Source organism: Pteropus alecto, unplaced genomic scaffold, assembly GCF_000325575.1.
Source record: "Pteropus alecto unplaced genomic scaffold, ASM32557v1 scaffold7, whole genome shotgun sequence".
Classification (NCBI taxonomy): Eukaryota; Metazoa; Chordata; class Mammalia; order Chiroptera; family Pteropodidae; genus Pteropus; species Pteropus alecto.
The window spans coordinates 13,763,687-13,791,313 of NW_006494614.1; the positions used below are offsets into that span (position 1 = coordinate 13,763,687).

General features: G+C 37.7%; 2 protein-coding genes and 1 long non-coding RNA gene across 8 annotated transcripts in view; 1 reads left to right on the top strand and 2 right to left on the bottom strand.

The window, feature by feature from the left end:
* The first annotated feature begins 989 nt into the window (after nucleotides 1–989).
* PGM3 (phosphoglucomutase 3) lies at nucleotides 990–21,161 on the top strand. 3 transcript variants are annotated; one of them, XM_015600379.2, is made up of 14 exons: nucleotides 990–1,108; nucleotides 2,556–2,707; nucleotides 2,898–3,103; nucleotides 4,527–4,711; nucleotides 5,993–6,060; nucleotides 9,018–9,151; nucleotides 10,623–10,818; nucleotides 12,579–12,736; nucleotides 13,416–13,499; nucleotides 15,827–15,925; nucleotides 17,407–17,520; nucleotides 18,449–18,571; nucleotides 19,578–19,751; nucleotides 20,761–21,161. In XM_015600379.2, the coding sequence occupies exons 3-14, from the start codon at nucleotides 2,900–2,902 to the stop codon at nucleotides 20,848–20,850; spliced, it is 1,629 nt and encodes a 542-aa protein (XP_015455865.1). In that variant the 5' UTR covers nucleotides 990–1,108; nucleotides 2,556–2,707; nucleotides 2,898–2,899; the 3' UTR covers nucleotides 20,851–21,161. The 3 variants fall into 3 exon arrangements, with proteins under 3 accessions (XP_015455865.1, XP_015455864.1, XP_006926416.1); XM_015600378.2 differs by having other exon boundaries at nucleotides 2,592–2,707; XM_006926354.3 differs by lacking the exon at nucleotides 2,556–2,707.
* LOC112474591 lies at nucleotides 19,635–21,442 on the bottom strand. The gene is made up of 3 exons (XR_003044443.1): nucleotides 21,315–21,442; nucleotides 20,575–20,628; nucleotides 19,635–19,767 (listed from the first exon to the last, which is right to left on the bottom strand). It is a non-coding gene; the product is annotated as an uncharacterized LOC112474591 (long non-coding RNA).
* Nucleotides 21,443–21,577: 135 nt separating this feature from the next.
* Nucleotides 21,578–27,627, bottom strand: part of DOPEY1 (dopey family member 1) — an 84,485-nt gene continuing 78,435 nt past the window's right edge. For 3 of the 4 annotated variants that reach the window (XM_006926352.3, XM_006926353.3, XM_025042750.1), the window contains 3 exons: nucleotides 25,120–25,249; nucleotides 23,949–24,008; nucleotides 21,578–22,170 (listed from right to left, as the gene is read on the bottom strand). In XM_006926352.3, coding sequence (XP_006926414.2) covers nucleotides 21,865–22,170; nucleotides 23,949–24,008; nucleotides 25,120–25,249 — 496 coding nt within the window. In that variant the 3' untranslated portion in view covers nucleotides 21,578–21,864. The remainder of the gene's footprint in view (nucleotides 22,171–23,948; nucleotides 24,009–25,119; nucleotides 25,250–27,627) is intronic. The other variant, XM_015600377.2, reaches the window with a different exon arrangement.

The following is a 27,627-nucleotide window of genomic DNA, read 5'->3' on the forward strand; positions in this document are numbered from 1 at the left end:
TGCTTTATCTCCTGACCCCCAAATCTAGTATGCACAACATTCCCCAAGACACCTTGTTAAAGTGCAGCGTTCCAGTCTCTCTCCCTCCATTCTCGCTTCCGATCTAGATCCGGGAATTTAGACTTTCAACAAGTGTTCTGAATTATTCGGTTGCAGGTGGTTGGCAAACACCTGCAGACACTCTGCAAGCCTGAATTCTGGGAAAGGCAAGGGTCCCAGCTTTCGAATCCCCCCGGGTCCTACGCTTGGCGGAGCCTGACTCTGCGGCGAGGGGTCTGCAGTGCCGATGGGGCTGAGCTCTGGGTTCCCCGGCTCTGAGGTCTCTAGGGCCCCTCCGACACCATTGCCAGTTGTCGCCCCTCGGCCCTAGCGCCACGGACCCACCCTGGGTGGGCCTTTCCGCCTCTCCCTAGAGCCACACCGGCCGGGGGCGGCATCATGGGCGGTCCGGACGACTTGGCTCCATCTGCCTCTGCCCCGAGGGGCCCAGGTTTGGGGAGGTCTTACAGGTCCATAAATAAAATGACGTTTAGTGTGAGCTGAGGCGGGGAGATGGGGAGGGGGTGGCGGCCTGAGAAGGCTTCTCGGCGTCAAAGGTTTGGGAGATGAACCTCGAGAACCGAGAAGGGGATGCGGGAGGCTGGATGGCGCTTACTGTGGCCGAGGCCACCTTATCAGAGGCCTCAAATCGGAGTTGGTACCCCCCATCCAGGACCACTAGGATCGGCGGCTTCCCTGGAGCGCGAGATCTGCCACCCCGAGACCCACATTGGAGGTGGGGCTCCGTATCTGCCGGTCGCTGTGTTCGGAAGGCCCGCGACCGTCCGCCTGCCTCACCCTTCCAGGTCATTCAAAGGAAACAGCCCCAAGCCCGCTCACCGCGCGGATCCGCAGTTCCGCAGGCGCGAGCTGCGCGCGACCCGCAGAGGGTGGGGTGGGGCGGAACCAGCGGACCCTCCCCCGCCGTGATTGGCTGAGGGGCGTGGCGGCCTGCCGGAAGCCACGCAGGGCCACGTCTGCGGGTTCCGAGAGCTCCACTCTGGTTTCAGGCGTCGTCTTGAGCTTGTTGTTCCGTGCCGTGGGAGTGACGGGGAGTCTTCTGGCAGAAGTGAGCGGGGCCCCGGGGCTTGGCGGCGAAAGGAGACATTCCGGTCCACAGGGTTTCGGCCGACCCATGATCTAGTGGGCTGGCTAGCGGACTGACCGGAGAACCGAGCGCGGGACACACCCACCCGCCACTGCGCCTCCGGAGCGGGCTGGTGGGCCGGCTCGAGGGTCTGTTGTTTGGGGGAAGGGGTAGCGGGTCTCGTCCACCGGCCTGGACGGGGACCTCGGGGCTTCGGTCCGGGAAATGTGCGGTGATTCCGGGGGCGGAGGCGTGGTGGGGGGGGAGGGGGCGAGGAACGGACGAGGTGTTGAAGATGGAATGGAGGAGAGGAGGACACCTAAGTTTTTCAGTGTAGACACCGTATGGACTTGAAAGTACTTTTAATAAAAGCGTTCACATACCCACTGAAAGTATTAGGACCTAAAACGCATTAAAGGGCGGACGCATTTTATTTTAACATTTTTTAAAAGAAGTTCTGGATTTAACATGGCTGGTTTACGCCCTTTGAATAATCCTGACACATTACCGACTGGTCATTTTTTAACAAAATGTATTCCTGCTTGTGAAAAAGATTTAATCACTTTGGACCAAACTAATTGAGTTTGTTGAATGCTTGCTAGCTTTTTCCAGCCGGACAAAAGCAAACATGTTTCACCATTTCCTTTAACTTTTGTTCGTTGAAACAATAAAGGACAATAAAGAAAACAAGATGCAGGCGTACCTTATTTTGTAGCGCTTAACTTTATATTGCGCTTCACAGCGGTCGCATATTTTACAAATTAAAGGCAAGACCCTCCACCAGCAAAAAGATTGACTGGCATTATTGCCATAGTTGTCTTATTGCGATAGTTTGGAACCAAACTCGCAATATCTACTAGATATGCCTTGTAGCCAGGCTGGTATTCGTGAGACTGCTGCTCATTTCTGAGCTGATTGGAAATGGGATTGACTGATCAGGAAGTGAATATAGTACATACAACTGAGGTTGGAAACCCCAAAATCCACTTAAAATTGGAGTATCCCAGAAGAGGAAGTGGCTGATTGGACTAGGGCTAGTGGCCTAAGGGCTGATGTTTAATATATTTTTTTTAAATTAAAGGTGAAAGGAAGATATTGCTAGTTTCAGAACTTAACTTAGAAAGGTGTCCTGATCTTTATGAAAGTAAAAAAAATCCACTACGAGGTGTATTAGGAGGTCTGGGCAGTCTTGGAGAAGAGGCTGTTGCCCATTGCTTTTCCCCTGGGAATATGTTTCTGTAGCCCGGGAAGAATTGCAAAAGAATTACACAGATTTCCTAGAGATTTTGGATATGTAGGCCAATTCATTTAAGAATATGACTATAGACCTCAGTTTGTCACCAGCTATCCATGTAAACTTAGGTTATTTAAATGAGGCCCAGGCTTAGGTTGTCCTATTTGTTAAATGAGGTGATATTTGATCTTGTAGAAGTCTCTGAATGTAGGTGTGGAATCTTCATTCCAGTTGAGAGTGGACCGTTTTAAGTTGGCTGTGGGTCCAGGAATAGCCTTGGAACCAAAATGGGACATGAGTTGAAGACAATCTAATCTCTGCCCTGAATCTGTTCTAGAGTGGACAATGTAAGTTGAACAAGATCTTCTAGGTAATACTGACTCCCAGGATTTATTCTCCCATTCTTTTCTACCACACATGGTTCTTTGGGGAGGTTCAGAATGAGGCATGCCTATTAGTTTGGGGTGGCAGCTTTTGAAGCTAATGGTTCTTGAAAGATATCTTAACATCCCTGAAAAATATTTCTTAATTTTGTAGACATGGATTTAGATGCTGTTACAAAACACTCAGCATTACATGCAAAGCCCAATGGACTCATTCTTCAATATGGGACTGCTGGATTTCGAATGAAAGCAGAACATCTTGATCATGTCATGTTTCGCATGGGATTGTTAGCTGTCCTGAGGTCAAAATATACAAAATCTACAATAGGAGTCATGGTAACAGCATCACACAATCCTGAGGTAATGCATTTCTTGCTCTGATAAAGCAAACTTTTATTTGCAAAACCTTAGTGTCTGAGCAGTTTGACCAAAAGAACAATTTCTAATTCTAAGAGTGTGTCTTTTTGTTATGTGCCTTTGGATTCGAAACAGCTTTTTCTTAATGAGCAGTCATTTAACTTATGACTCTTTAGAGGGTGTGGAGAGAGTGAAATGAGACTAATTTTTTGGAGACTGTGCATATTAGAGAAATAACAGAATATCCTTCCCAGTTAGTTATATTGTCACAGTATCAGTAACAAAAAGTCACCCCTGTTGATTTGGCAGAGAATAAAGAGATTGGAGGCAAGGTGGGGGGAAGGGCAAACATTTGCAAAGACTTAGAACATTCTGAAAATTTTCAGACAAGTTTTCTGTAGCTAAGGAATAGTTTCCTGTTCTGAATAAACAGCCACACAGATGGCTCCCAGAATCCAAAAGTGAGCTTTGGGTGGAGTATTGATGAGGTCGATGGTTCTAGTGTCTATGACAATTACGTTTTTATCAAAGTATTCCTTTCGACACAAACTATTTTATTCTGTATTGCCTATAGCTCACTAATACATGGTTTGAATAATATGCTTCTTATTGCTAGGGCGTTAGATTTTTGCCTTTGTACCTAAATCAGCAGCAATTTAAAGCTATGTAGGTCAGTGAAGGATTGTAACCTCCTCTTCTCCCAAACAAGAGGACATTGCTTGTCCAACTTCTAAATGTGCATCGCTGTAAATCCATAAATGTCTAAATTGCCGTAATTGATTGACTTGTAGGCAGATCCCCACATTTATTGCTAGTTCTAAAAGCACTTCTTAAAAACAATTCTAAGCTCTTTCTTTCAGGTGACATTCACTCTCAGAACTACACATTTTTTCCCCCCAGAAATTTGAGCAGAACAGAATTAGAAGTCAGTTTTCAGCTTCTGTGCCACCCATTGGTTGATACACCGAGCAGGATGTGCATAGAGTTCAGAGTCATAGTGAGAAAGATCTCTATGTGCACTCATTCTGCTCTAGCTGTGCCCTAGCCAGTTAATTGACGGCTAATGCACAGATGATGGCCTTTTAACAAAACTAGTTTAGCATAGTGGCTGTTGAGTTTAAGAGTCATATAGACTTGATGTTTTAATATCAGCACTGACACTTAGTTGTATGAACATAAGCAGGTTACTCATTCTGAATCTTTGTTTTCTCAGGAATATAATAGCATTATTAGATTGACACGGGTTCATGAGGATTTACTGAGCTGATGTATATAAAACACCTACTCCAGTTCCTGGCATGAGGTAGAGGTCACAGGTGAAGCTGCTCAGCTATCACGGTCTTTCGCAGGAGGAAGAACAGTTTGAGTTTACTTCAACTCACCCTCATGAATATGCACAGATGGCATATGGGTTTTTTTTTTTTAGGAAGACAATGGTGTCAAATTGGTTGATCCTTTGGGTGAAATGTTGGCACCTTCCTGGGAGGAACATGCTACCTGTTTGGCAAATGCTGAGGAAGAAGATATGCAGAGTGTGTTGATGGACATCAGCGAGAAAGCAGCGGTAGATCTGCAACAAGATGCCTTCGTAGTGATTGGTAGAGATACCAGGTGACCATTCGAGTTACTGCTGAAAGCCACTTTGGGAACTCAGTATAAATGATTCTGTCAGTTTTAGTACCCACGACAGATGGAAAGAATGAAGTAGAGGCTTCTCCCCTACATTGCCTTCGTAATAGGATGTGGGAACTAAGTCACCACTGCAACTTGGATTTGGGAGTCTGAACCCCAACTCTAACACTATAAGATTTAACTCTATAAATATTGGTGATAAAGTTTTTGTGAGGATTACATGAAATAATGTATGCAGAATATGTATTTTCTGGCATGAGAGAAGCACTTAATAAATGTCTCCCACTCCCTTCTGAAGGTTTACTGTTTTCCACCATAGAGTAAGAACACATGATTTTAACTCATTGTTTTTAGAGACTCATAATCTGTTATTGTCGGTTCATATATTTATATCATTTTCCCCATGCTGGAGTTCACTGTAAAACTATTTCTACATATTTGTCAGGTTTTGCCTCCTTTTACAAACAAGTATTTTTGAAAAATGTCAGGTTAAAAGTGTACTTTGAAACAGAAGCATTCACTTTTGCAAGAACAGATTTGATTTTAGCCAGAGATTCTTTCTAAAGGAAATTTCTAGTCAATCTCTTAATGCCTTGGACTGGTGTTTTACCTTTAAATGTGTTCTCAGAAGGACTTCCAAATACTATTGATTCCATAATCACCACTATTATAGGTAGCAGAAAGAGCCAAGTGGCTTATATTCTGAAGCAAAGCATCTCTCAGTAAAGCCATCTCACATGTATTTATCTCTTTCTTACCTGTTACCTCTTACCTTAACTAGTTTAAGTGCTATAGAACATCTTTTTCTACAAGGCAGTTATATAATGATCTGCTTTATTTTCCAGTAATTTGTCCTGACTTTTTAAAATGAAAAATAAGTTCTGTATCCTTAGTGGTTTAATGCCCGGGACTGCATTATGCACACTGTGCTTTCAGTATTTGTTACTGTTCTGAGGCGATGTATGTGTAGTTGTCAAACTTGAAAAGTTTGGGTATGGTGTAATTACTGTATCCTTTATATCGATTTTCTAAATTCATTTAAAAGCTAAAATTTTTTTCAAGAAATACATTGTGAAAGACTACTGGAAAATCTTTATACTTTACCTGAATTGTTTTTTCAGTTTTCAGACTTGACAGGTTTCAGTTAATATACAGTGAACTTATTCTGAAATTTGTAGCACATCATTTCAGTGTTCACTTTCAGAATTAGCAACCCCGTTGGTTTCAGGATGGGATGTATAATTTTCTTTTCTCTCCTAGGCCCAGCAGTCAGAAACTTTCACAGTCTGTAATAGATGGTGTCACTGTTTTGGGAGGTCAGTTCCATGGTATGTACTGAGCTATAAATTAAATTAATCTTTAAACTTTTTAAAAAATTATAAAAGTAATACATATTTATTTTAGAAAAGTTTGAAAATGCAGATAAACAAAAAGTTTTTAAAAAATGAATTCCTAGATGTAAAATACTAGCTTTTAATATTAAAAAAAAAATTGGGGGGCATGTATAATTTGTTTTACCTATAGGAGATTATATGTAGGAAATGTTGATTTTAAACAACTTTCTTTAATAAGGCTGAATTTATTGATATAAAAAACCCTTGAGGTTACCTGACGATGTTCATTCTGGGGAGCTTTTGTCAATATCAGGTTTTCCTTCATAGATGATCATGTGTGGAATCAGCTGTTACCTGCCAAATAGTGATGGAAAATATCTTTGGCCTACTTGTAATCAGTTTAAGGTTTTACAGATGGTTTTTTCCTATTAAGTGAGGAAGTGTTAAATGCAACAAAATAGAGGCTAGAATTCTCTTCTCACATCGGTTGTGCCCCTTTTTAATCCAATGACTCCATGTTGCTTGAAGGTGAATTTTACTAGTGTCAGGTTTTTCTCACTTAAAAATTTCTTAACCTTTTCTACTTCCTTTCCAACTCTTGTGTCTTCCCTTCACAGTTAATCTGGCCTCTTCCAAGAGCATGCCTGGCTTGATTCTTTGTCTTCTAGGCATTACTATGCCTACTGCAGGGCAGTCTCCATCCTTGCCCATCCAGTGAAATATCTCCCGACACTCCTCTGAATTTTAATTGCCAAATCGAATGGCTCTTATAAAGTGGTGACTCTTAACCTGGGCCTGGGGACCCGCACGAGTGTTTGGTTAAGTGGGGACCCTGTGGCCCTCTTGATACAGTGTGCAGAGTGTTACCTGTACATGCACTTAACTTCTAGGGAAAGGCTTCATAGCTGTTGTCAGATACTCAAAGAGATCTGTAACCTAAAAATAACTCTCAGAATTTATATTTAAAATTTTTTATTTCAGTTGATGTCTTGGTAGTTTTCAACACTGACCTCCCTCTTCTTTAAGCTTCTGCATCCTTGGCCACTACTAATTCTTGTTGATCTCCTAAGTAAGCTTCTCTTCCAGCTCAGTGTGGGCATTCTCCACTTTTCCTTTTCATTCTACATGATGTCTGAGTGGTCGTCATCACAGTGATAGCTCCAGCTACATATAGTGTTTTATTCATTCATTTATTCATCAGACATTTCTGAATGCCCGTTATGTACAACCATCCTGTAGTCTTATTTCACTGCATTCACAGCTCATAGTAAGAAACCCATTTTGTATCATGATGTGTATATGTGTGCTTGTGTATATAACTGAAATAAAAGTCTCAATAAACAGTGTTTACCCATACTACACAATATGCATTCATCTGTTTCATTAAAAAAATGCAGATGAAAATAACTTTCTCTGGCCAAGTTTAGTGTTTGTTTCTGCTGGAAGAACTACCTGGCTGGTTAATGACATGGTTCTTTGATGACAGAGTTCTTTTAGACCCACGTGGTTATGTGATTTGGGCTGGAAACCCATGGGAGGCTTTTCTTGTGACAGCTCTTCAGGGATGGGTTTTTCTCTATGCTGTGCTTAATGCCAAGACAGCTTTTCTGGGAGGGGCGTGGAGCTTATTCACTTTTGAGTCACTCTTGCACTGAAGGATAGTCCTGTGGAGCTTTAGCTTCATGAGGGGCTGGTCTTCTACTGGGTTCCCCATCTTAAACCAACAGACTTTTTTGTACTGAAAACATGGCTCAATTTCCAGTTTTGAAAAATGTAAAACTAGCTTCCTTTAGCTCCAATCTAGGAGTTCTTCTCCACATAGATTTTGGTCTAATTCCTCTGTAATTTGTTTGCACTACAGTTCTTTTTAAAAAGAATTTTTTTTTTTCTTTTATCTAGCATTTTTGGTTTTCAGGACGATTCATCTGAATTACATAGTTTGCAATGTTACTAAAAATAGAACTCAATTATTACTTTTCTCTTGCTCTATGTTGAATGAAAGTTAGTGTTTTTTGCTACAGATAGTAGTTTAGATTTCTTTTAGAATTGAGTTTGTGTTCAATGTCTCTTTTTCAGTACCACAAAACAGTTAATTCAGTTCTTACACTATTTACCTGGAAGTAGTGGCAGATCCTATAGGTTAAGAGTTCAATCCCATAAGACTGCCCCCTTCACTTCAGATCCCAATCACATGGACTTCTGACCCATATGGAGGTTCCCATGACCCCCTCCTTGAGTTAGATGAATTTGCTGAACAGCTCACAGAACTCAAAGTAGCATGTTTACTTACTTGTTTACCAGTTCATTATAAAGGATTTAACTCAGGAACAGCTAGCTCAAGCAACGCATAGGGCAAAGTATGTGGAAAGGGACTTAGAGTGTCCGTGCTCTCTGGGCGTGCCACTCTCCCCAAATATCCACATGTTCACCAACCCGGAGACCTGGCCTTTTGGTCTTTTGAGTTTTTATGGAGGCTTTATTACATAGGCATGATTACTTAAATCATTGCCCACTGGTGATTGAACTCAGTTTCTAGCCCCTCCAGCTTCCTCCCTGGAGTTGGGTGGGGGAGGAGAGGGGAGCTGAAAGTTCCAACCTTTTAATTACACGATTGGTTCCCCTGGCAGTCAGCCCCTATACTTAGGTTACCTAGGGGCTTTCCAAAAGTCACCTCATTAACAAAAGACACCTTATTGTTCTTATTTGCTTAGGCAGTTCTAAGAGTTTAACAGCTATGCCAGGAAAGGAGACAAAGGCCAGATATGTATTTCTTACTATAGATAAAATATTCACAGTGTGACATGCATTTGTAATGAGCTCAGTGGATATCTGTTTAGATAGTTTGAAAGTTAGTGTTTTGTGTTTTTTGTTACCATAAAATTCCTACAGTATGAATCCATTTAACCTTTATTAAAAAATATGATAAACTGCTTTTTGTATTTCCATGACAGATTATGGCTTGTTAACAACACCCCAGCTGCACTACATGGTATACTGTCGAAATACGAATGGGCAATATGGAAAGGCAACCATAGAAGGTTACTACCAGAAGCTCTCTAAGGCTTTTGTGGAACTTACCAAACAGGTGAAAATGTGATCAGAGTTTGCAAATGAATAAAATAACATCACTTGAACGATTTATCTAAATTACATAGTTTTTCACTCCTCCTATTTCCAAAAATGGTGGCATATGTCTTTTTTCTTTCCAGGGCTCCACAGAGTCTGGGCTTTGTATCCTTACTGTTGGCACTCACTTGGCAAGGAACACAGTACTTTCTGAGATCATTGGGGGAACAAACATGAGTATTCATTTGGAGTAATTTGCTCTTAAGCAAGTTAATGTGGGTGCTGTTGGCATCATACTTGAGGCATCTACTATTGAGAACAATTTTCTTGTGAAATTAACTTGTTAAACCTGGATGAGATTTAAGGAATATAATTCATTTGATCAATAAATAGTATATGTTTTGGTTAGGCACAGTTAACCGAAACAAAGCCCTCGCTCTCATAGAATTTATATTCTGGTGTGAGGATACAGGAGAGGAGATTGACATTAGGGAAAAAATGAACATGTTCAGTGGTGTTTGTGCTATGAGGAGAATGACATGTTTTTACTGCTCATTCATCTATATGCCATTCCCACATTTGAATGATTATCATGTAATATAGACTATAATAATATTTTTAAAGGACCCTGCTTAACTAAGGCTAAATTCTAATAAAGATTAACAAGAAAAAAAAAAAATTTGAAATGTTTTAAGTTAAATTACAGTGGCAAGAGAGTGAAAGAGAGAATAGCCTGCTAATAGCTGTGGATCAGCTAACAAGATTGCTCACATTCAATACATGTCTTTTGGAACTTCAGATTAACTTCTAGTTGGCTGTTTCTGCAATTATTCTAAAGAAGAGATAACTAGGTGCTTTTGAGCTCCAGGAGCCTCCACTTTTCTTATTTTCACATGAGCTTTACAGACTTACCCACAACCTATCCAGGGGAGCAAACTCTTCTTCATTGGATGCTGTGCCTATCTCAGAGCTGCCCCACTTTACCTTCTCCCGTCCCTTTTGTCTATGGCTAATGTAAATTCTTTCAAAATGGCTTACATCTTTCTCCCCGCTACTCAATGTATAAAAATGCTGGGAAAACTGGGATGGCAGATAGTGTTTGTCTTTTCTACCTAGCCACATTACTGGTGGTTTAGACTCCATGCCCCAAGACCAGCCTTTTTTTTTTTTTGCTAGCAATGGCAAAACGGGTTTGTTAGTAAACATTTTCTTTTAAAAAGACTTTCATACCTGAACATTAAATTTTTTGTTCAGCAAGCTCCATTTCCATAAGTCATTCAATCAGTGAAACAGTTCCAGTGTCTGTACAAAAAAAAGGTATTTTAAATTTTACTTTGTTTTACAGTTTTCATCCGAATGTGTGTACCCTTTTGTTTCTTGGTTTAAAATAGTTGAGCTAATTGAAATAATAGAAGATATTTACATATATGTATACATGCTTTATGCTTAACTTTTAGAACTTGAAGTTTTTCTTTCTTGTGTCTTTTAAGGCTTTCTGCAGTGGAGATGAATATCGATCACTTAAGGTTGACTGTGCAAATGGCATAGGGGCCTTGAAGCTAAGAGAAATGGAATACTACTTCTCCCAGGAGCTGTCAGTTCAGCTGTATAATGATGGGACCAAAGGGAAACTCAATCATTTATGTGGGGCTGACTTTGTGAAAAGTCATCAGAAACCTCCACAAGGTATGTAAAAATGTGTTTTTAGAGCTTTGAACTCAGTCTCATTTACAAACGGAGGTGGCCGAGTGAGTGAAGAGCAATGCAGCTGGCCATGGCTCTGTCACTTTTAGGCATCTGGGCATCTTTCCACTCATCAGTGCCGTTCAAAGCATGGACTACTTTCTCTGCCTGGAAGTCACAGGACTCACAGCATGTGGAAAATCTGGTGAGGAAAGCAGACTTGGAAATTGGTGTTCTGGAGCAGTAGCTCTCAAATGTAGCATGCATCATCAGAATCACCTAGAGGGCTTGTTAGCACACAGATTCCTGGGTTCTCCCCATAGTTTCCCTTTCTGTAGGTCTGGGGTAGAGTTTGTACAATATAGAAATTTGCATTTCTATAAAGTGCCTGGGCTTTGTTAATGGTGCTGGTCTGGCACTGATTTAAAGGACAGAAATAGTAAATAGTATTATTTTTCATCTTATCTGAATTGGACAGACTATAGAAAGGGAATGCAACTGCTTAATTATAACTGTCTGCAAAATCAGCGTTTTCCACAGTGTGGACATGTTAGGAAGAAGACTGTTCTTCAAGATTGTTGTAGTAAGAGATATTCTGTATTTAGCTGCATTCTAAATCTGAAATTGTTAGCCTATGGGCTAAACCTGGCTTGCAAATGTGTCGTTCGGTCTGTTGTATGTGTGTCTAATTGCATTAGTTGCCACCATTTAAAAATGCTTTGATTTCACTTAAATATTTGAATCTCTGGCTTCTCTTTACCAAAGTTAGAAAATGTCCATTTTCACACAGCATTCATCGACCACAATGGAGTAGCTCCTACCCGCTTCAGACAGGAAGGACATGCATTCTTCAGAAACCCCCAGACCCCATTCATTTGCTTCTCTCACTGATGTTTTCTGCCTCACTGTAGTCAGCATTTAAATGTTCAGTTAAATAAGCGACCAATTTAAACTCCTTTTCATTGAATTGTTTTGACTTTACTGACAGTTCAGTTTAGTGTTCCTTTCACTAAACCTTGAGCTCTTTCTCTCTCCTGCTCTAGGGCTATGGTGTGAACAAAACCATAGGCCCTTGCTTTCCTAAAGCTTGTACTCGTATTGCAGATAAATGCCTTCACTTATTAGTTGCCTCATGTGAGATTTATCTTTTGACTCCTGTCATGGCTAAGGAACAGCCAGATTTTCTAAAAATCATGATGTAACAATTGCTGACATTTCAATAACTTTATGCAAATTACACAAACCATTTTCATTGGTTATAATTGTTTGCTCCTACTTACCAGTGTTTGTTATTGATGCGTGAACAAATAAAAATCACTATCAGAATTAAAGCACATATCTATTGCTGATTATTTTATATGTAAAGGATATCATAGAACTAGATAAACTACATTCAGAAATACCCGTAGTTTTCAAACCAGCTGGCTTTATAAAATTAGTATTACATCGTTTCAGCATAGATTTTGAATGCTCCTTTTTCAATTAGCTGTGAAATAATTTACCCTGTAAAAGCTACCAATAAGCCTGTATACTATTTAAATATTAAGACATTGGTTTTTATTTGGAAGGATAATTTTAAATACCTCTTGAAAAATCATAGTGGATTTTTACATGCTTACGTGTAACACATAAGGCTAGTTATGATCATACTTTAATGAAAAACTTTTCCCTCGTAATGAGTGTAAGAGAAAACCCTAGGACTTTTTATATTGAGTTTTATTCTGGTTTTTTAGACTGAAATGCATTTTTAATCTGTGTGCTAGGAATGGAAATGAAGTCCAATGAAAGATGTTGTTCCTTTGATGGAGATGCAGACAGAATTGTTTATTATTATCATGATGCAGATGGCCACTTTCATCTCATAGATGGTGACAAGATAGCAACTCTCATTAGCAGTTTCCTTAAAGAGCTCCTATTGGAGGTATGGTGGGAGATTGACTACCTTTTAAAACGAGACGTGTGAAATAGTTCTATAGAGGTCAGTTGAATGTCTCAAAGGCACAACTTATGGGAAGTTCCTTACAGGTGTGGCCAGATAATACAAAAAGAAATGGTAATTTCAGTCATTTCAACATTAGGGCACTGTTTTGGAACCCAAAGTGGCTCATTTCTTCCTTAGACTGGCCAAGTTTAATGATTTGAAACTTTATTAGGTTTTGGTTTTTTAATAACTGACACTTTAATAATGAGAGATCCACCATCACTCCCCAGAGCCTCAAGTTTAAACAGAAAATCTCATCCTTGGAGATTTTGTTTTGTTCTTTGGAAATCTCAGGCTAGCTTTATAGGATGTAATGGGAAATAATTATTATAATCTGGAAAAGGTATACTTCAATAATTGAATACTTCTTTAAAAAACTGCAGAGATAAAGATCAAGAATCCACAGGATTCTTTTTAAAGGATTCCTTGTAAAATTGCTTTAAATAATGCTCAGAAGTATTTTAGCTTTTTATCTGGCCTACATGTAAATTTTCATTGAGTCATTTATTGCATTACCTAAGTCACAGCTGAACTGATAATAATTTTGTCATCCTTTAGAATTTTTTTGCTTTTGTAGCATCTTTACTTTTGACGCAAGGTAATTATTGTTTTTGTTTAGATTGGGGAAAGTTTGAATATTGGTGTTGTACAAACTGCATATGCAAATGGAAGTTCAACACGCTATCTTAAAGAAGTTATGAAGGTATTGAACCATTTTCATTTTCTGGTAGTTTCTTAATAATTATATTCTATTGTAAGGTATTTCTGTGAGGAAAATAATGCCCTCATAAAAGTGAATAGGTTGTAGTGCATGAAGCTGAGCTTTTGTCCATATAAGGGTAAACAAACCAAAAATTAAAAATTAAAGTGTCCCTGATGCAAAAAGAGACTTCTCCCCTCCCTTTTCTTAGAGCATCTCTTAAAAAACTTGTAAATTTTTTCTCTTCTCCTTTGTAATGAATACAAACTATTTTAAAGGCTAAATAACCCAGTTTCACAGCTCAAGATTGTTTACCTCTTTGAAATGTAAACATCAAGGAAGATAGCACACATATCTTCCAGTCTCCTGAGAGTTTACCTTAGGTGTCTGGCTCCAAGTTTTAGTACTACTTATAGAGATATGAGAAGTTTTATTATTTTCTTGGATAAAGGCAATTAGCTAACCCCTGTGGCCACCTCAATTATCAGTTAAATTTAAGACAAAGTAAGTGTATATGACAGATGGGGCTGTGAAGTCTTCATACTTGAGAACTAGACCTGTTCAGTAGTTATAGGGACTATTGCCATGGTGTTTTGCAGAGAGATTGAGCTCAGCTCCTAACATAACATGGAAAAGGTGTTTCATAGCCACGGAGCAAAGTTTGGTGGAGGGGTTCTGTAGATGGAAAGAAAGTTACTAAGGGGAATCACCTGTTGGGGTCTGGCATGATTCTGGCTAAGTCACCCTAACAGGATTTTGCCGAAGCAGGTCTGGCCTATCAGGTACAACTACCTGGGGCATGGTACAAATGAAGACTTTGATCACATATTGAGGGTAGTGGATTTTGGCCAAACTGATTTAGCAAAATTCTGGCTAAAATTGGACTCTTGGAGAACTGATCAATGTGAGACCTGTTCAGGCTTAGAGGAGCCTGACTAAAAAAATTTGGTCGAGGAGAGAATCTTTGTCACTCGTTATCTTTATAATATAAAAGGGTGGGAGGTTTTTGTCTTTGCAGGATCACAAGTCTGGCTTAATGCTTATTCCGTAATAAAACTGTTTTCTTGCTCTTCTGTGGAGAAGTTTTCTGGGTTGGTAGATTTTGTTTCTAATTATTTCCCCAGTATCCACCAGATGATATTCTCTGTACCACACTACCTACTCTAAGCTTAGGATTCATGACCAAAATTGGGTCGGTTTGCCTTCACTCTTTTTCTCACTAGGTACTGTAGTAGTTTCCAGTTTTTGTGTATTTTTCAACTTCCTGCCTTTGCTAGTTATTCTTTGCATATGGAAAAGTCAGATTCCTGTAGGATCTGGATAGGTGAAGTGAATGAGTACAGTAGGTAAATAAGGACTAGGAAGAATGTACCCAGGCCAACCGCTGTCACCTTTAGTCATATTCTTCAAGAGGAGCTGAAAATCTGATTTTTCATATGAATTTCCTACTCTTTAAGTCTTGGCAGCTGATTCAGAATTTATAAGTAGTAGTAAGTAGGTAGGTACAGAACATACCTGGAGATTGCTAGTTTATGATCTGACTTAAATATATGGTTTCCTGCCTTTCACAGGGATTTTCAGTACTTGGGTTGTTATTTTAGTATTTTAATTATTTTCTGTCTTAAAAAAATTTTATAGTTCAGATACCCTGTTTAAGAAACTAAATACATCAGAAGTTTACTTCCTAACCCGTTCTCTTATGGATTAAATATTTTTAGCCATAACCATTCCTTAGGTCTCCTAAATCCAATCAAATATCAATCTTATTTGATCTTGATCTTTTTTTGCAGTCTTGTACTGTTTTTCCTTAAGCATTTTTCTTTCTCAGATCTATCCAAGATTTTGGCTATCCAGTGTTGCTAGTCCAACTACCATAATTTCTTACCGGGATTAGTCCTAGAAAACTACTAATGGACCCTGTCTTTTAACCTTCTAAGCTGGGGGTTAACAAACAACCACCGTAATAAAGACCAAATGGCCTGCAAACCTTAAATATTTTTTTTTCTGACCCTTTGTAGTAAAGGCTTGCAGACCCCTTCTCTAAGCCATTCTCCATACAAATAGCTAAACTGAGCTTTCTGAAACAGATCATGTCACTCCCCTACTTTCATTATTTTATAAGAGTACCCTCAACTCTTACCTTGCTTTTTCTTTATGCTTCTAAGTGCTTTCTCTTCCCCATAGTAACTCCACTTTGGATTTTAACTGTTTGTCTTCCTCACTAGACTAAGCTCCAGGAGGTTTTATTCACTATTGTATCCCTAGGGTAGTAGGTACACAATATTTGCCAATTGAATAACTGCTGTTGTGTTTCCGTAAATGTGTTATAGGTACCTGTCTATTGTACTAAAACTGGTGTAAAACATTTGCACCACAAGGCTCAAGAGTTTGATATTGGAGTTTATTTCGAAGCAAATGGTCATGGCACAGTAAGTTCTCTAACAATTATAGCTGTTACTTTTATTATGATGGGAATTCTGTTTCTGCGTAGTAATTAGGTAATCTGCTTTATTGAAATGATTGGGATGACAGAATTTGATTATTTGGTTAACTTAATATATTATGTGTTATGCACCTGGCTTTTTTTTAGATTGTAATGCTTTCCTTGAGTGTGAAGAAATAATACTGATTTGCTTTTATAACGTAGTTTCTTTTAAAAAAATATGCAGTTAATTTTCTTAGAAGCAGATTATCTATATATATCATTTAAAACATTTTCATTAACTGGCCATAGGTGGTAAAAGTCAAGTAGGTATGGTAAATTGAAAAGTGTTGGAAAGCTTGCAATTTGAGTTATAAACAACTGGAAATGAGTTTAATTTGCAAAAAGCATATACAAATTTTAATGGCTCTCAGCAGAATGTTTAAAAAGGTTTTTGATATAACTCGCCTGTCATAAAATTCACCATTTTAAGGTATATTAACTGGATTTTAGTATAGTCATAAGGTTCAGAATTTTTCTTTAAACGTTTTTTAAACTTCACCTCATTTCCCAAATGGATTCAAAGTGGCCAAAAGAAACTATTACCTTGGTCAAATTGTTTCCCTCAATTTCAACATTGGCTTCTAGAGGCCATGAATATAAGTTGAAGAAAAATAAGTTCTTAGAAAATACAATTAAAAACAACTTCAGAGAGCTAATGCAGGGAGTTGGTAAATGAATTTAAAGGGCAGATGGTAAATATTTTAAGCTTCAGGGCTATGTCTCTGTTGTAACTGCTCAACTCTGGTGTAGAGTAAATGAATGGGTATAACTGTTCCACTCAAACAAGTGACCAGCCTGCACCTTAGTTTACCAACAAACATGGATTTCAGCAAGTGGCTGAGCATTATATGTTGCTCTTTCTCAGAATTGGGCCTCTCGAAGGCACTAAAATCATGGGCAAGGAATTTCAAAATGATAGGAATCTTGAGGAACATGATGTATATTAAATAGCCACTGATTTGCCATAATGTGATAAATACGATAAACCCTCTTTTCTACTTCGTCCAGCTTATATCCTTAATTTTAGGACAAAAAAACTATACTAGTAGCAATGAATTATGTTCTTCAGAGAAGCATGAATACAGATAGGCTTAAGGAACCTGACTGCACGGATCTGATTTACCTGGCCTAGGGGCAAGTATAATGAAATCATGTGCACGATCACTTTTATGAACATGGTATTTTCTTTGTAATCAGCTCTTTAAATTTTGATAACCAGTTTTATCCATGAAGGAACTTTTTTTCCCCTAGTAGTATCTTTTAGGTTCTGCTTTGATCTTATATTAATTTCATACATCCTAAAGCTGCCATTGTTTCTCCTCCATTTCTCCAGATTGAGAGTTTCAAAAGTAGTTTAGCTAGGATGACAGTTACTTACGACTGGGACTTGGATAGTGCTTTGTGATTTTGTATGCTTCATTGCAGGTACTGTTTAGTAAAGCTGCTGAAATGAAGATAAGAGAACTAGCAAAAGAATTAGAAGATAAGAAAAGGAAAGCTGCTAAGATGCTTGAAAACGTTATTGACTTGTTTAACCAGGTCAGAACCGATGGGGTGGTGGGCTCTTGGTTACTTTTCATTATTCAGAAGGTGGGCAGAACAGTGGGCTATATAAAAAGAAAGTGGAGAAATCCTGGAGGCTTATTTGTTCTAGTATATACAATTGAGGTTTATCCAGAAATGTCAGTGACAGAACATTTATGTGCTTCCCTCCTCCATTTTATGATTAAAATTTTCAAGTCGAATAAGTAGCTTCCACCTAGAATCACCAGATTTAGCTATTGACTGTACATGGGGCTAAACATACTTTTTTAAAACCTACCTTGAAGAAATTCAGGAAAAATAATTGGTTGTCTCATGTGGGTCAGATCATTGGGATTGTAATATAGCATATGGCAATGGAAGAGCAAGCAAGGCGTAATACAGGGAAAAGCAATGGAAGTAACATTTGAGCATCTTGCACAATTTGGACACTTTACATACCTCACTGTGTAATCCTCACAGTAGCACAGGGAGAGGAGTTATAATTCCCATTTTATAAATGAGGAAACAAAGGCTTAGAGCTAGCAAGTGACAGAATATGGCTCCAACTGTGCAGGTGTGGCTCACACCAAAGCTTCGTATTTCTCTACTACCTTGTATGATGCCTGCCTCCATCATCATGGTATATTATCTCAAAAGGGATCTAGTTATAAAGAAAAATTTGAGTCATAAGATGTTAATGCTGGAATTTTAAGAGTTATGCAGTCTAATTTCATTTTACAGCTAAAGAGGAAGATGTAAGGCAGGTTTCTCAAGAGCTAGTTTCAGTTCCTTCCTTAATGTTCATTTATCTACACCAGTTAATAATGCTGCATGGGGGGAGGAGGAAGCACAGGATACTGAGATTGGTTTTCTAAGACAGCATTCACATCCAGGCTTTGCTTGTATTACAGTGGTTCTTCCATTGTGTCCCCCCATCTTGCAGGCAGCTGGTGATGCTATTTCTGACATGCTGGTGATTGAGGCAATCTTGGCTCTGAAAGGCTTGACTGTACAACAGTGGGATGCTCTCTATACGGATCTTCCAAACAGACAGCTCAAAGTTAAGGTGTGAGCAAGATTTTAAAAATACATCTTTTTTAGAGATTAACTAAAAGCTATGTCAAATATCACCATATAAAAATATTTCCCAAGGGTGTCATTTCATTCTATACATATATATTACATAGAATATGCCTTCATCATCTAATTTTTAAAGATGTGAGAAAATACACAGAATAGCTTTGAACCATTCTGTTTAAAAAGTATTTGGTTTCCAACTTATAAATAATATGATCTATCACTTTTTAAAAAATTTTATTATGGAAAATTTAAAACATGTACATGTAGAGAGAACAAAATAACGAACCCCTATGTACCCAGCTTCAACAGATTTCAATTATTGCCCTGTACATTCTCCACATATTTTGAAGCAAATCCTGGATAGCCTGTCATTTAGAGTGAAAATATTTATTTTATTCTTGTTGGTTCACAGAGTATTTTCTGAGGCTAGATGCTGAGTAGAATCCATGGGCTCAAACGGAGAGAATTTTTAAAGAATTTTCAGATAAATGGCTGATTTCTATATAGATTTATACCAGTTTACAAATACACAAACAGATTTGTGAAAGAGCTATAAATGCTGAAGTTCACAGAAATGGCTGCTGATTATTCAGATTACTTTTTGGCATGATGAGAGTCCCATCATGACCCTCCTATATAATAGGTTGCCACTTATCCTTTTTTTTTTTTTTTTTAAATATTTGATCAATGACAAGTCATACAGTATTTACTGGCCATTATTTTAGTGGTAACTGTAAGACAGTCTGTGCAATTGTTCTCTCTCTTTGCTAAAGGTACTGTATAGACTGAAGAAACAAACTATAAGTACGTTGAAATTAACCCTGATTTTGACAAATAAAAATTTAAATGCAATTTCATTGAATGCTTAATCTGGTACTTCACTAATTCAGTGTTGTACTTTGTGGTACAATAAGCTGAAATGTAGCTCTGTTATTGTTGAAATGGCCATAAAAAGGAGTATAATGTAATAACTATGAAATGCTTGTGTGTAGGTTGCAGACAGGCAACTTATTAGCACCACTGATGCTGAAAGGCAAGCAGTTACACCCCCAGGACTACAGGAGGCAATCAATGACCTGGTGAAGAAGTACGAGCTTTCCCGAGCTTTTGTCCGGCCATCTGGTACAGAAGACATAGTCCGAGTATATGCAGAAGCAGACTCACAAGTAAGCTGGGAGAGTTCTGTTGAAAAATGTGCAGTGAGTGTCAAATAACATAAGTAGTGGGGGGTGGTAGGAGAACAAATAAAAAACTATAATGGTGTTGGAATCTCAGTGATAATTAAGGATTTAATGTCTTTGAGATTTGTTTATGGAGCCTTTTAGGTTCATATTAAGACTACAAAATTAGACCCACTTAGTTTATTTCTCCAGATATTTTAAATTTATTCTAGAGTTCCTGAACATGTCATATTTCTACCTGTGGCATAAATAACTTCATACTTAGTTTGACACATTAAGCTTATACAGCCCGAAGATTTTCCTTTCCTTCTGTATTTTTAACATAACCGTGTTGCTTTGTGAAAATACCCAGTATCGAAGTTCATTTCTAAATTAACTGGTACCATCATCTCTGCTACTTGAAATTCATCTTTGTCTCCACCTTCAATTTGTTTTTCAAATTATTTTCTTTAAATGACAGCCTTACTCTGTGCCTCTCCTGTTTTCCTGATAGGGTCAAGACTTTGCAGGCTGGTTTTTTAATTTGCCCTCTTCACATACTTTTTCTGTCACCTTAAACCCTTGATAAAATTGTTTGCATAGTGGAGACAAAGTAGAGTGGATTGAATAGCGATTTAGAGACATATTCATTTAATTTACATAGTAGCTTAGGCCATCCCGGAATATAGTGAATAAATACTTATGGTGGGTGAGGAGAGGACATCTGGAGCCTCAAGAGTTATTTACTTTTAGGCTAATTGTGGCCTCACTGCCTATAAGAACTAGTTTATTGAATTTATTCAGTTTGGAATGAAAACTAAGAACTTACCTGATTTGTACAAATTTGACTTTTTTTTCATCTTTCAATAGTAAATTCCAAGACCTTGAAATAAATGGAAAACAAGTTTGCATTTAAAGGTGTTAGTGAAACAAAATCAGGAAGCTCTTCTCTTCCCTCAGAGTTGCAAGTAACCTGGTAGACGTGTCTTTCTAATTCCTTTAATTTCATTTACAGGAAAGTGCGGATAGCCTTGCATATGAAGTGAGCGTGGCAGTATTTCAGCTGGCTGGAGGAGTTGGAGAAAGTCCCCAACCAGGTTTCTGAAGACAGTTTTTATATTTATGAGAAACTGGATTTTTAAAAAGTTTTTACAAAATACTGCCATTATTGTGACAGTTCCAAACACATTTATAATCATAACGTTTACAGTGCACCTTACTGGATTGTTTCTAGATGATTGCTTTTCTTAAACACTACCAGAATAATACTTTAGAGATAGCTAAGCCTTATACTTGTTAAATTCAGTTTAAAAATGAAACCTACTTCTAGTTTCACCAATGTAAACTATTGGAGCTTATGTACATGATTCAGTCATTAATTTTTTAATATATGCTGGGAAAAAATCTTATTACCAACGTGTTGGGATGTCTTTTTCATTGCTGTTACCTAACCAGGAAACTGTTTTTGCAGTATTCATCACTGTGGACACAAATGGGAAGGGTAGAGAAGACTTTATACAACCAATTTTTCCATAGCAAAGTCTTCAGAACTATTCTTAAGTGACTTACCTCTTTGATTACCATCACCAGGAACTCAGAGGTGTGAATAAGGAGGCTGTACATCTCTGTACTGAGGTTGAGATGCTTGTGCCACCCTAAAAGGATGCATGGCCCAGGCTTCAGTTATTCTTTACTCCTCAGTGAAGGTGTGTGTGAGAAAATTGTAATACATTGCCAAGCCTCTGACAGAGCAGTGACACCATCTGACACTAGAACGTGGTTAATAGAAAGAAAAAACTCTCCAATCTAAATTAAATGAAGCCCAAAACCAATAGAAAAAATGTGGTGTGTATTTTTCAGGTTTAAGACAACTCAGGACAATAAAACAATGGAATATGTATATATAATAGGTCTGTCTCAGGCACCATAATCAATATGAGCCAACAATGTTTAAACGTGATTCAGGCCACATTCAGACATTTGCTCTTATTTACAAATATTTAAATTAAATACAACCTGAAATGTGTTTTGTTACATAAAAAAACCAACTATACAACTCAGAATGTTTGTTTTAAATAATTACATTAACATTTTAACTAAGTGGGACCACTTGTGGTGCTCAAGTTTTCATCACACCTTCCAGAAAATCCTTTTCTACCATCTCTTCTATTTTTTGCCTGGCTTTGCTGGAAAATGACTTGTGGTTTTCCAGTTTCATGTCCTTATTAGGGAAGGTGTTTGAGTAGAGGATGGGGCTCCCTGAGTGTCCTATACATCGGCTGGTGACTTTACTGTTGAAGACTTGGCTGAGTACATTGAAGAATGGCAGAAGCTGCTCAATACTGCGCACGGTACAGATGGTGAGCAGCAAGTGGCCCGGCTCCCAACCCAATGTCCTCCCTGAGTTGTCTTCCTCTGGATTTTTCTGTAGAAAACAAAAAGGAAATTGTTATTAACAGATGATATAGTGCATGAGAATACTAAAAGGGTATAAACATTGGCAGATTTAAGAAACAAATAACTTCATTCCAGACTTGACTAAAACTCTTGCTTCTGAGGCCTTTTGGTGCCAGTTATTAAGTGTATACAGAGGAGTCTAACACTGTAACATTTTCCAACTGGAATGCACAGGGAAGCTTGGCAGAATTGGTTTTGGATAGGGAGAGTCAAACACTGAAAGTTCATGTTGTGCTTTGCATATACTCAAAAAGCTCCCAGATTTCTGGACTCCCACTATGTAACCAAAGACTTGGTCACAAAATGACTACAGAATAAGGCTAGGAAGGGACAAAGAGTCATACATTTTCACCGTTAGTAAATCAATTCGTTCTCCTTTAGCCCAATGGCTTAAACTTGTCACAAAATGGTAGCAGGGCCCAAAGTGAATTACTATCAGCACAGAGAAAAGAAAGGAACCCTCAGGAGATTTCTATCTGTTTCTAGGTGTGCTAAACAATGTGGAGAGGAAACTGGGTTAGTGTCCTGGCTTTGCCATTTATTGTGTAGCATCTGTGGGCAAGACACAGAAAGGTGCCTCACTTCTAAAGTGGAGAATTACGATTTATCCTGCAGCAGAGAAGTAAAATGAGAATGTATGTGAAAATTCTGTCAACTAAATATAAACACAAGATAATTTGTGTACTACGAGGCTAGTTTGAGAGGCCAACTAAATTATACAAACAGTTGTAGACATTAGTCTGTCTAGAGAAAGTTATAAGAATTGCAGATATTTGAACTTGGGCATAATCATAGATATGCAAACACTGGGTAGTGATACATGAAAACAAACTAGATGGAAAATCAAGTGGAACTTAGGCAGAATTACAATTGCCAAATTGGTTAACAAATGGAGTTTGCCTTTTAAGATCAGATGGTATCAAGAAACTTTCATCGTTTACCTAATATTTTAGTATAAACTAGTTTCCTAGTGGACAAAAGAGATGCAAAATCCAGCTTATTTTCTTGTGTGTATTCATAGATTTGTTTGCTTATTTAAAAATAAAATCCTGAGAAAGAAAAATAGATTTAAGTTAAAACAGAAGACTCCAGGAATAAACAAGAAAAGATCATCTAGTTCTTTACGGCCAAAAAAATCCAGCCATTACCTAGTTAATTTCTTAGCAATTATTTAACCTCCAATCTAAATTATAAAATATAAAAAACCATCTTCCTTTTTCTTAACTATAACACTGGCTTTAATGACAATCCTGGGATTGACTTTCACATTACTGACTACCATTAATTGACCATACTACCTTTAGTTCCCTAAACCAAATTGCAATTGCCTAGTATTTAAACGATATACAACATCTTGAAGTACAATGAGTAATATATTTAAGTCCTCTACATAGTAATTTTCCAATGTAAGAATACTAAGGTTAACCTGTTTCTATTACTATCCAGATATACCTTTAAGAGAGGAACTTTTACTAAGCTGTTGACCAAGAAGAGTGACTTGGTGTTCTGCTCTTCTTAATCAGAACTACACCACCATCTTCAATAGATAAAGTTAAAAAGTTAAACATGTTTCCATAGAAACAATTTCTCCTTTCATTTCACCAGTCTACACTTGAAAAAAAAACTTCTTTGTTCTTTACCTCTCTTGCACTTGTTGAAATTCAGACCTTGGTTTGTGTCTCAATATTTGGTCCAAATATGGCAGCTTTTGCTGCCATATCACAAGCATCACAAAGCCACCCTCACCTGATGCTTGGCCATCTCCAATCCCTCCATAATCACTGTCTTAAAGTCCTCCTCCTTGTCCTGTGGAAGGAAAGAGGAGAACTCATAGCCTTTGTTCCATAAAAAGTATGCTTGGCCATGAAGACCTTGTTTAAAGTGTTTTGGATGGGCAAATGCTTTCCAATCAAAACTTTTCTTACTCGGTGGGGCAAGTTTTGGGCTAAAGATGTTTATCCCTTAGATAAGGGAGGAGTCTTATAAAAAACACTCATTACAAATGAGGTTGGGGGATGACAAAGTACATGTGCCTGGGATCATATGTAATCACCTTGCTTCTGGTTCTGTTGTCATGATTAATTTTTAAAACCTTGTGGTATCAAAGTGAAAGTACTCCAGTCCTATCCTAAACTCTGGACCCAACTTTCATCTTTGTCTTTGTCCTTTTACTTAGTCCCTAAAGAAATAACTTGATTTTAAATCAAGTTCCTCATACCCTTCAAGTACAATTCTCTTTTTAATCACTTGCCTCCATTCCATTTTCTAGTTTGTGGAATGTGGTTTAGGAGCCACTGCCTAAATAAGGGACCCCAGAAGACTGGAAAATTTCTGAGCACTCAAAGCACATACCGAAAGCTAGGACTCAAAAGACAATCCAGATTATCCCCAAACTGTACAATTTCTTTTTAAAATTTTTTAAATACAAAAGAAAAAGTTTGTAACAAAGGCCTACTGATGAGCATGCCGAATTCATAAAAGGTGACCCTTGAACAGCAGGTTTGAACTGAGTGGGTCTATTTAACATTTTTTTTTTTCAATAAATGCTGTAAATGTATTTTCCTTATGGTTTTCTTCATATTTTCTTTTGGATAGCCTACTTTATTGTAAGAATACAGTATATAATACACGTCAAATACAAAATATGTGTTGATCAGCTGTTTACATTATCAGTAAGGTTTCCAGTCAACAGAAGGCTATTAATAGTTTTTGGGAGTCGAAAGTTATACACAAATTTTCAACTGTGTGTGTGTGGGGGGGGAGGGGGAGGGTCAGCACCCCTAACTCTTGCGTTCAAGGGTCAACTATACTGTTTTTTTGGGCAAATTTCTCTAATTATGCATACTGAAAGATATAAAGTACATCAGACAACATAAATATTACAGATTGTATCTTAAAAAGAAGAAGACTGCAATACCTTTGCCCTTTTTCGAAGTAGTTTTGCTAGTCGTACTACATAAGGTTTAAATTCTCGTTGATGTATGCCCTGTCTTCTGACTTCCAAACCAGAATCATCTGAAGCTTCTGGAATAAAGGCCCATCGGTACCTGTGCATAGAAGAATGATATCCATCAACATTAGTAAGACAGACATCGCCATCTAACGCAAGGCCACATAAATAATAGATCAAATCCCCATCACTTACATGGGTTCAGATGCCAGCTGTGCTGCTTGTAGCCCTGTCACCTTGGGCATGTTTCTTAACCTGAGCCTTTATCAGTAAATATACTATTAAACACCTCAAAGGACTGTAATAAGTGGATATGTAAACCTGTAAAATGCTCATCACTGGTTTCTTCATGAGCACAAACCAAGTACTCATCAAATGTTTCCATCCTCATTAATAGACAAAAATCTCTACCATATACTTGGTCAAATGTTCCCTAATTACACAGTATAGGGGCAAAGAACAAATAATTTAAGAAAAATTTAAGCAGGACTTTCATAACTCTCTTTGTATTTTTTTAAATTTTTGTCTTTAATAAGTAAAATATCTGACTGGAAAAAAAAAAAAAACCAGTATAAAAGGCCATACCAAAGAAAGGGAGTCTCCCTCCCCCCACAGAACCAATCAATAGCACTAGTCTAATATGTCCATCCTGAGCTTATGCATAAAAGCACATATTCATACAAACCTCCTCTTTAAGACATGACTGCTACTTATTTTAATTATATGTCATGGAAATACATAAAACTCTATCCTTAACAGCTACATAGTACTCCAGTCTTGGAAGGTACTGATTTAACCACTCTCCTAGACTGTCCAATTTTTTGCTAATAGAAATAATACCATAATGGATATCCTTATAGAATGCTGATTTCTGTGCACATCAGGGAGTGCACTGGTCAGATAAATCCTTGGGTGTAGCAGAATTGCTTAAAGAGAAGGTATATTTTGAAATTTGGTAAATATAACCTATTTGGAGAGCAACTAGACAACATCAGTGTACATTTCCAATAAGAATAAGAATGCTTCTGTTGTTAAGGGTAAAAGGAAATAAACTTTTACACCTTTACCATTCTGACGGGTATTTATATTTAATTGGAATTTCTCTCATGAGTATGTCTGAGCACCTTTTCCTATGTTGAGAAGCCGTTCCTTTTCTGTGAACTATTAACTGTGTCACTGGCCCATTTTTCTATTGGGTTATCAATTTTTACATCTTAGGCAAGTGATAGACTTTTGTCACACTGCAAATATCTCTTCTCAACTCACTGCTGCCTTTTCAACATGGTAATTTTTAGCCATACAGACTTTTAAATATGTATGTAAATTATCAAATATTTTGAACTTCTGAAATATATATCATGCTTAGAAAAATATTACTCTTTTGAGATTACTGAATTCCCCATGTTATCTTCTACTAGTTTATAGATTTAAAAAAAAATTATAGTTACTATTATGACATATTTCATCTCTCTACTGACTATATTTTGACAAGTAAAGAAGATAAACTCATTTTGGTTCTCCTCGTGGAAGCTAAAATGTCAATACCATGAGCATACTACTTAATGTTCTTCCTCAAACACTGAAGTGCATAGTTTCTATACCTTTGTGAAGATAAGCATCTTAGTTGATTTGACCATTTTTCTACAACTACTTAGTATTCTCCTCTGAATTTCTTCAGGAGTAATGTGAGTTTAACAGATACCCAAACACTGAAATTCATCAAGAAGTAAATATATATGGTTTTCAAATGCAAAAATAAAAAAAAAAAGGAACTGGAATTAACCTAAAAATAATTTATAGTTCTTACCATTTAATGAAAAGCTTGTAAAATAGCAACTTTTGGAGATTTAAACATGTTCAAATATAGAAAGATTCTGATCTTATTTTTTATCCTATTGTCTATTCCAGAAGAATACTATAACAATATATAAATACATATTTGATCATGTGGGTAAATTCTCAAATTATCTTCGCTCCATTTTGATAAAACAATCTTAGTTTGCCTATTAAAAATTTAAATAGGAAAAACCGTAATTATTTTTGATTACTTATGAACAAGGCATTGTTTACTAGTTCGTTTCACTGTCAGATAAAACATTAGCCTGAATTCCAGTCTTGCCCATCTCCAGACACAGAAACATAGAAATGGTTTATCCTGTGTTGTATTCATGTGCATATGTTAAAAATACTTCATGAACAAAATTTCTAAAATTCAAGCCTGATAACAGCACTTCAGTTCTTAAAATGCTTGTGACTTCCCACTGTCCTTCAGTAATGAGTCCTAATTCTCTAATATACGTTACAAGGCTGTATAATTCATAATTCAGTCCCTTTCCAGCCTCCTCTTTCAGTATTCTGCTCCAGCAATACTAATCTTTAAACACAACATATCAAGTCCACTCCAACCTCTAAGTCTTCACGCATGCACCTCACTCTTCACCACCTCAGTGTAAAACTGCCCTTATGGCCTGCTCT

Bases quoted from the DNA above. Each gene is read 5' to 3' on its own strand.
- PGM3 (XM_015600379.2), top strand. From the start codon at position 2,900: ATGGATTTAGATGCTGTTACAAAACACTCAGCATTACATGCAAAGCCC. The intron at 6,061-9,017 runs GTATGTACTGAG...TTTCCATGACAG, and splicing joins TTTGGGAGGTCAGTTCCATG to ATTATGGCTTGTTAACAACA. The intron at 10,819-12,578 runs GTATGTAAAAAT...TCTGTGTGCTAG, and splicing joins TCATCAGAAACCTCCACAAG to GAATGGAAATGAAGTCCAAT.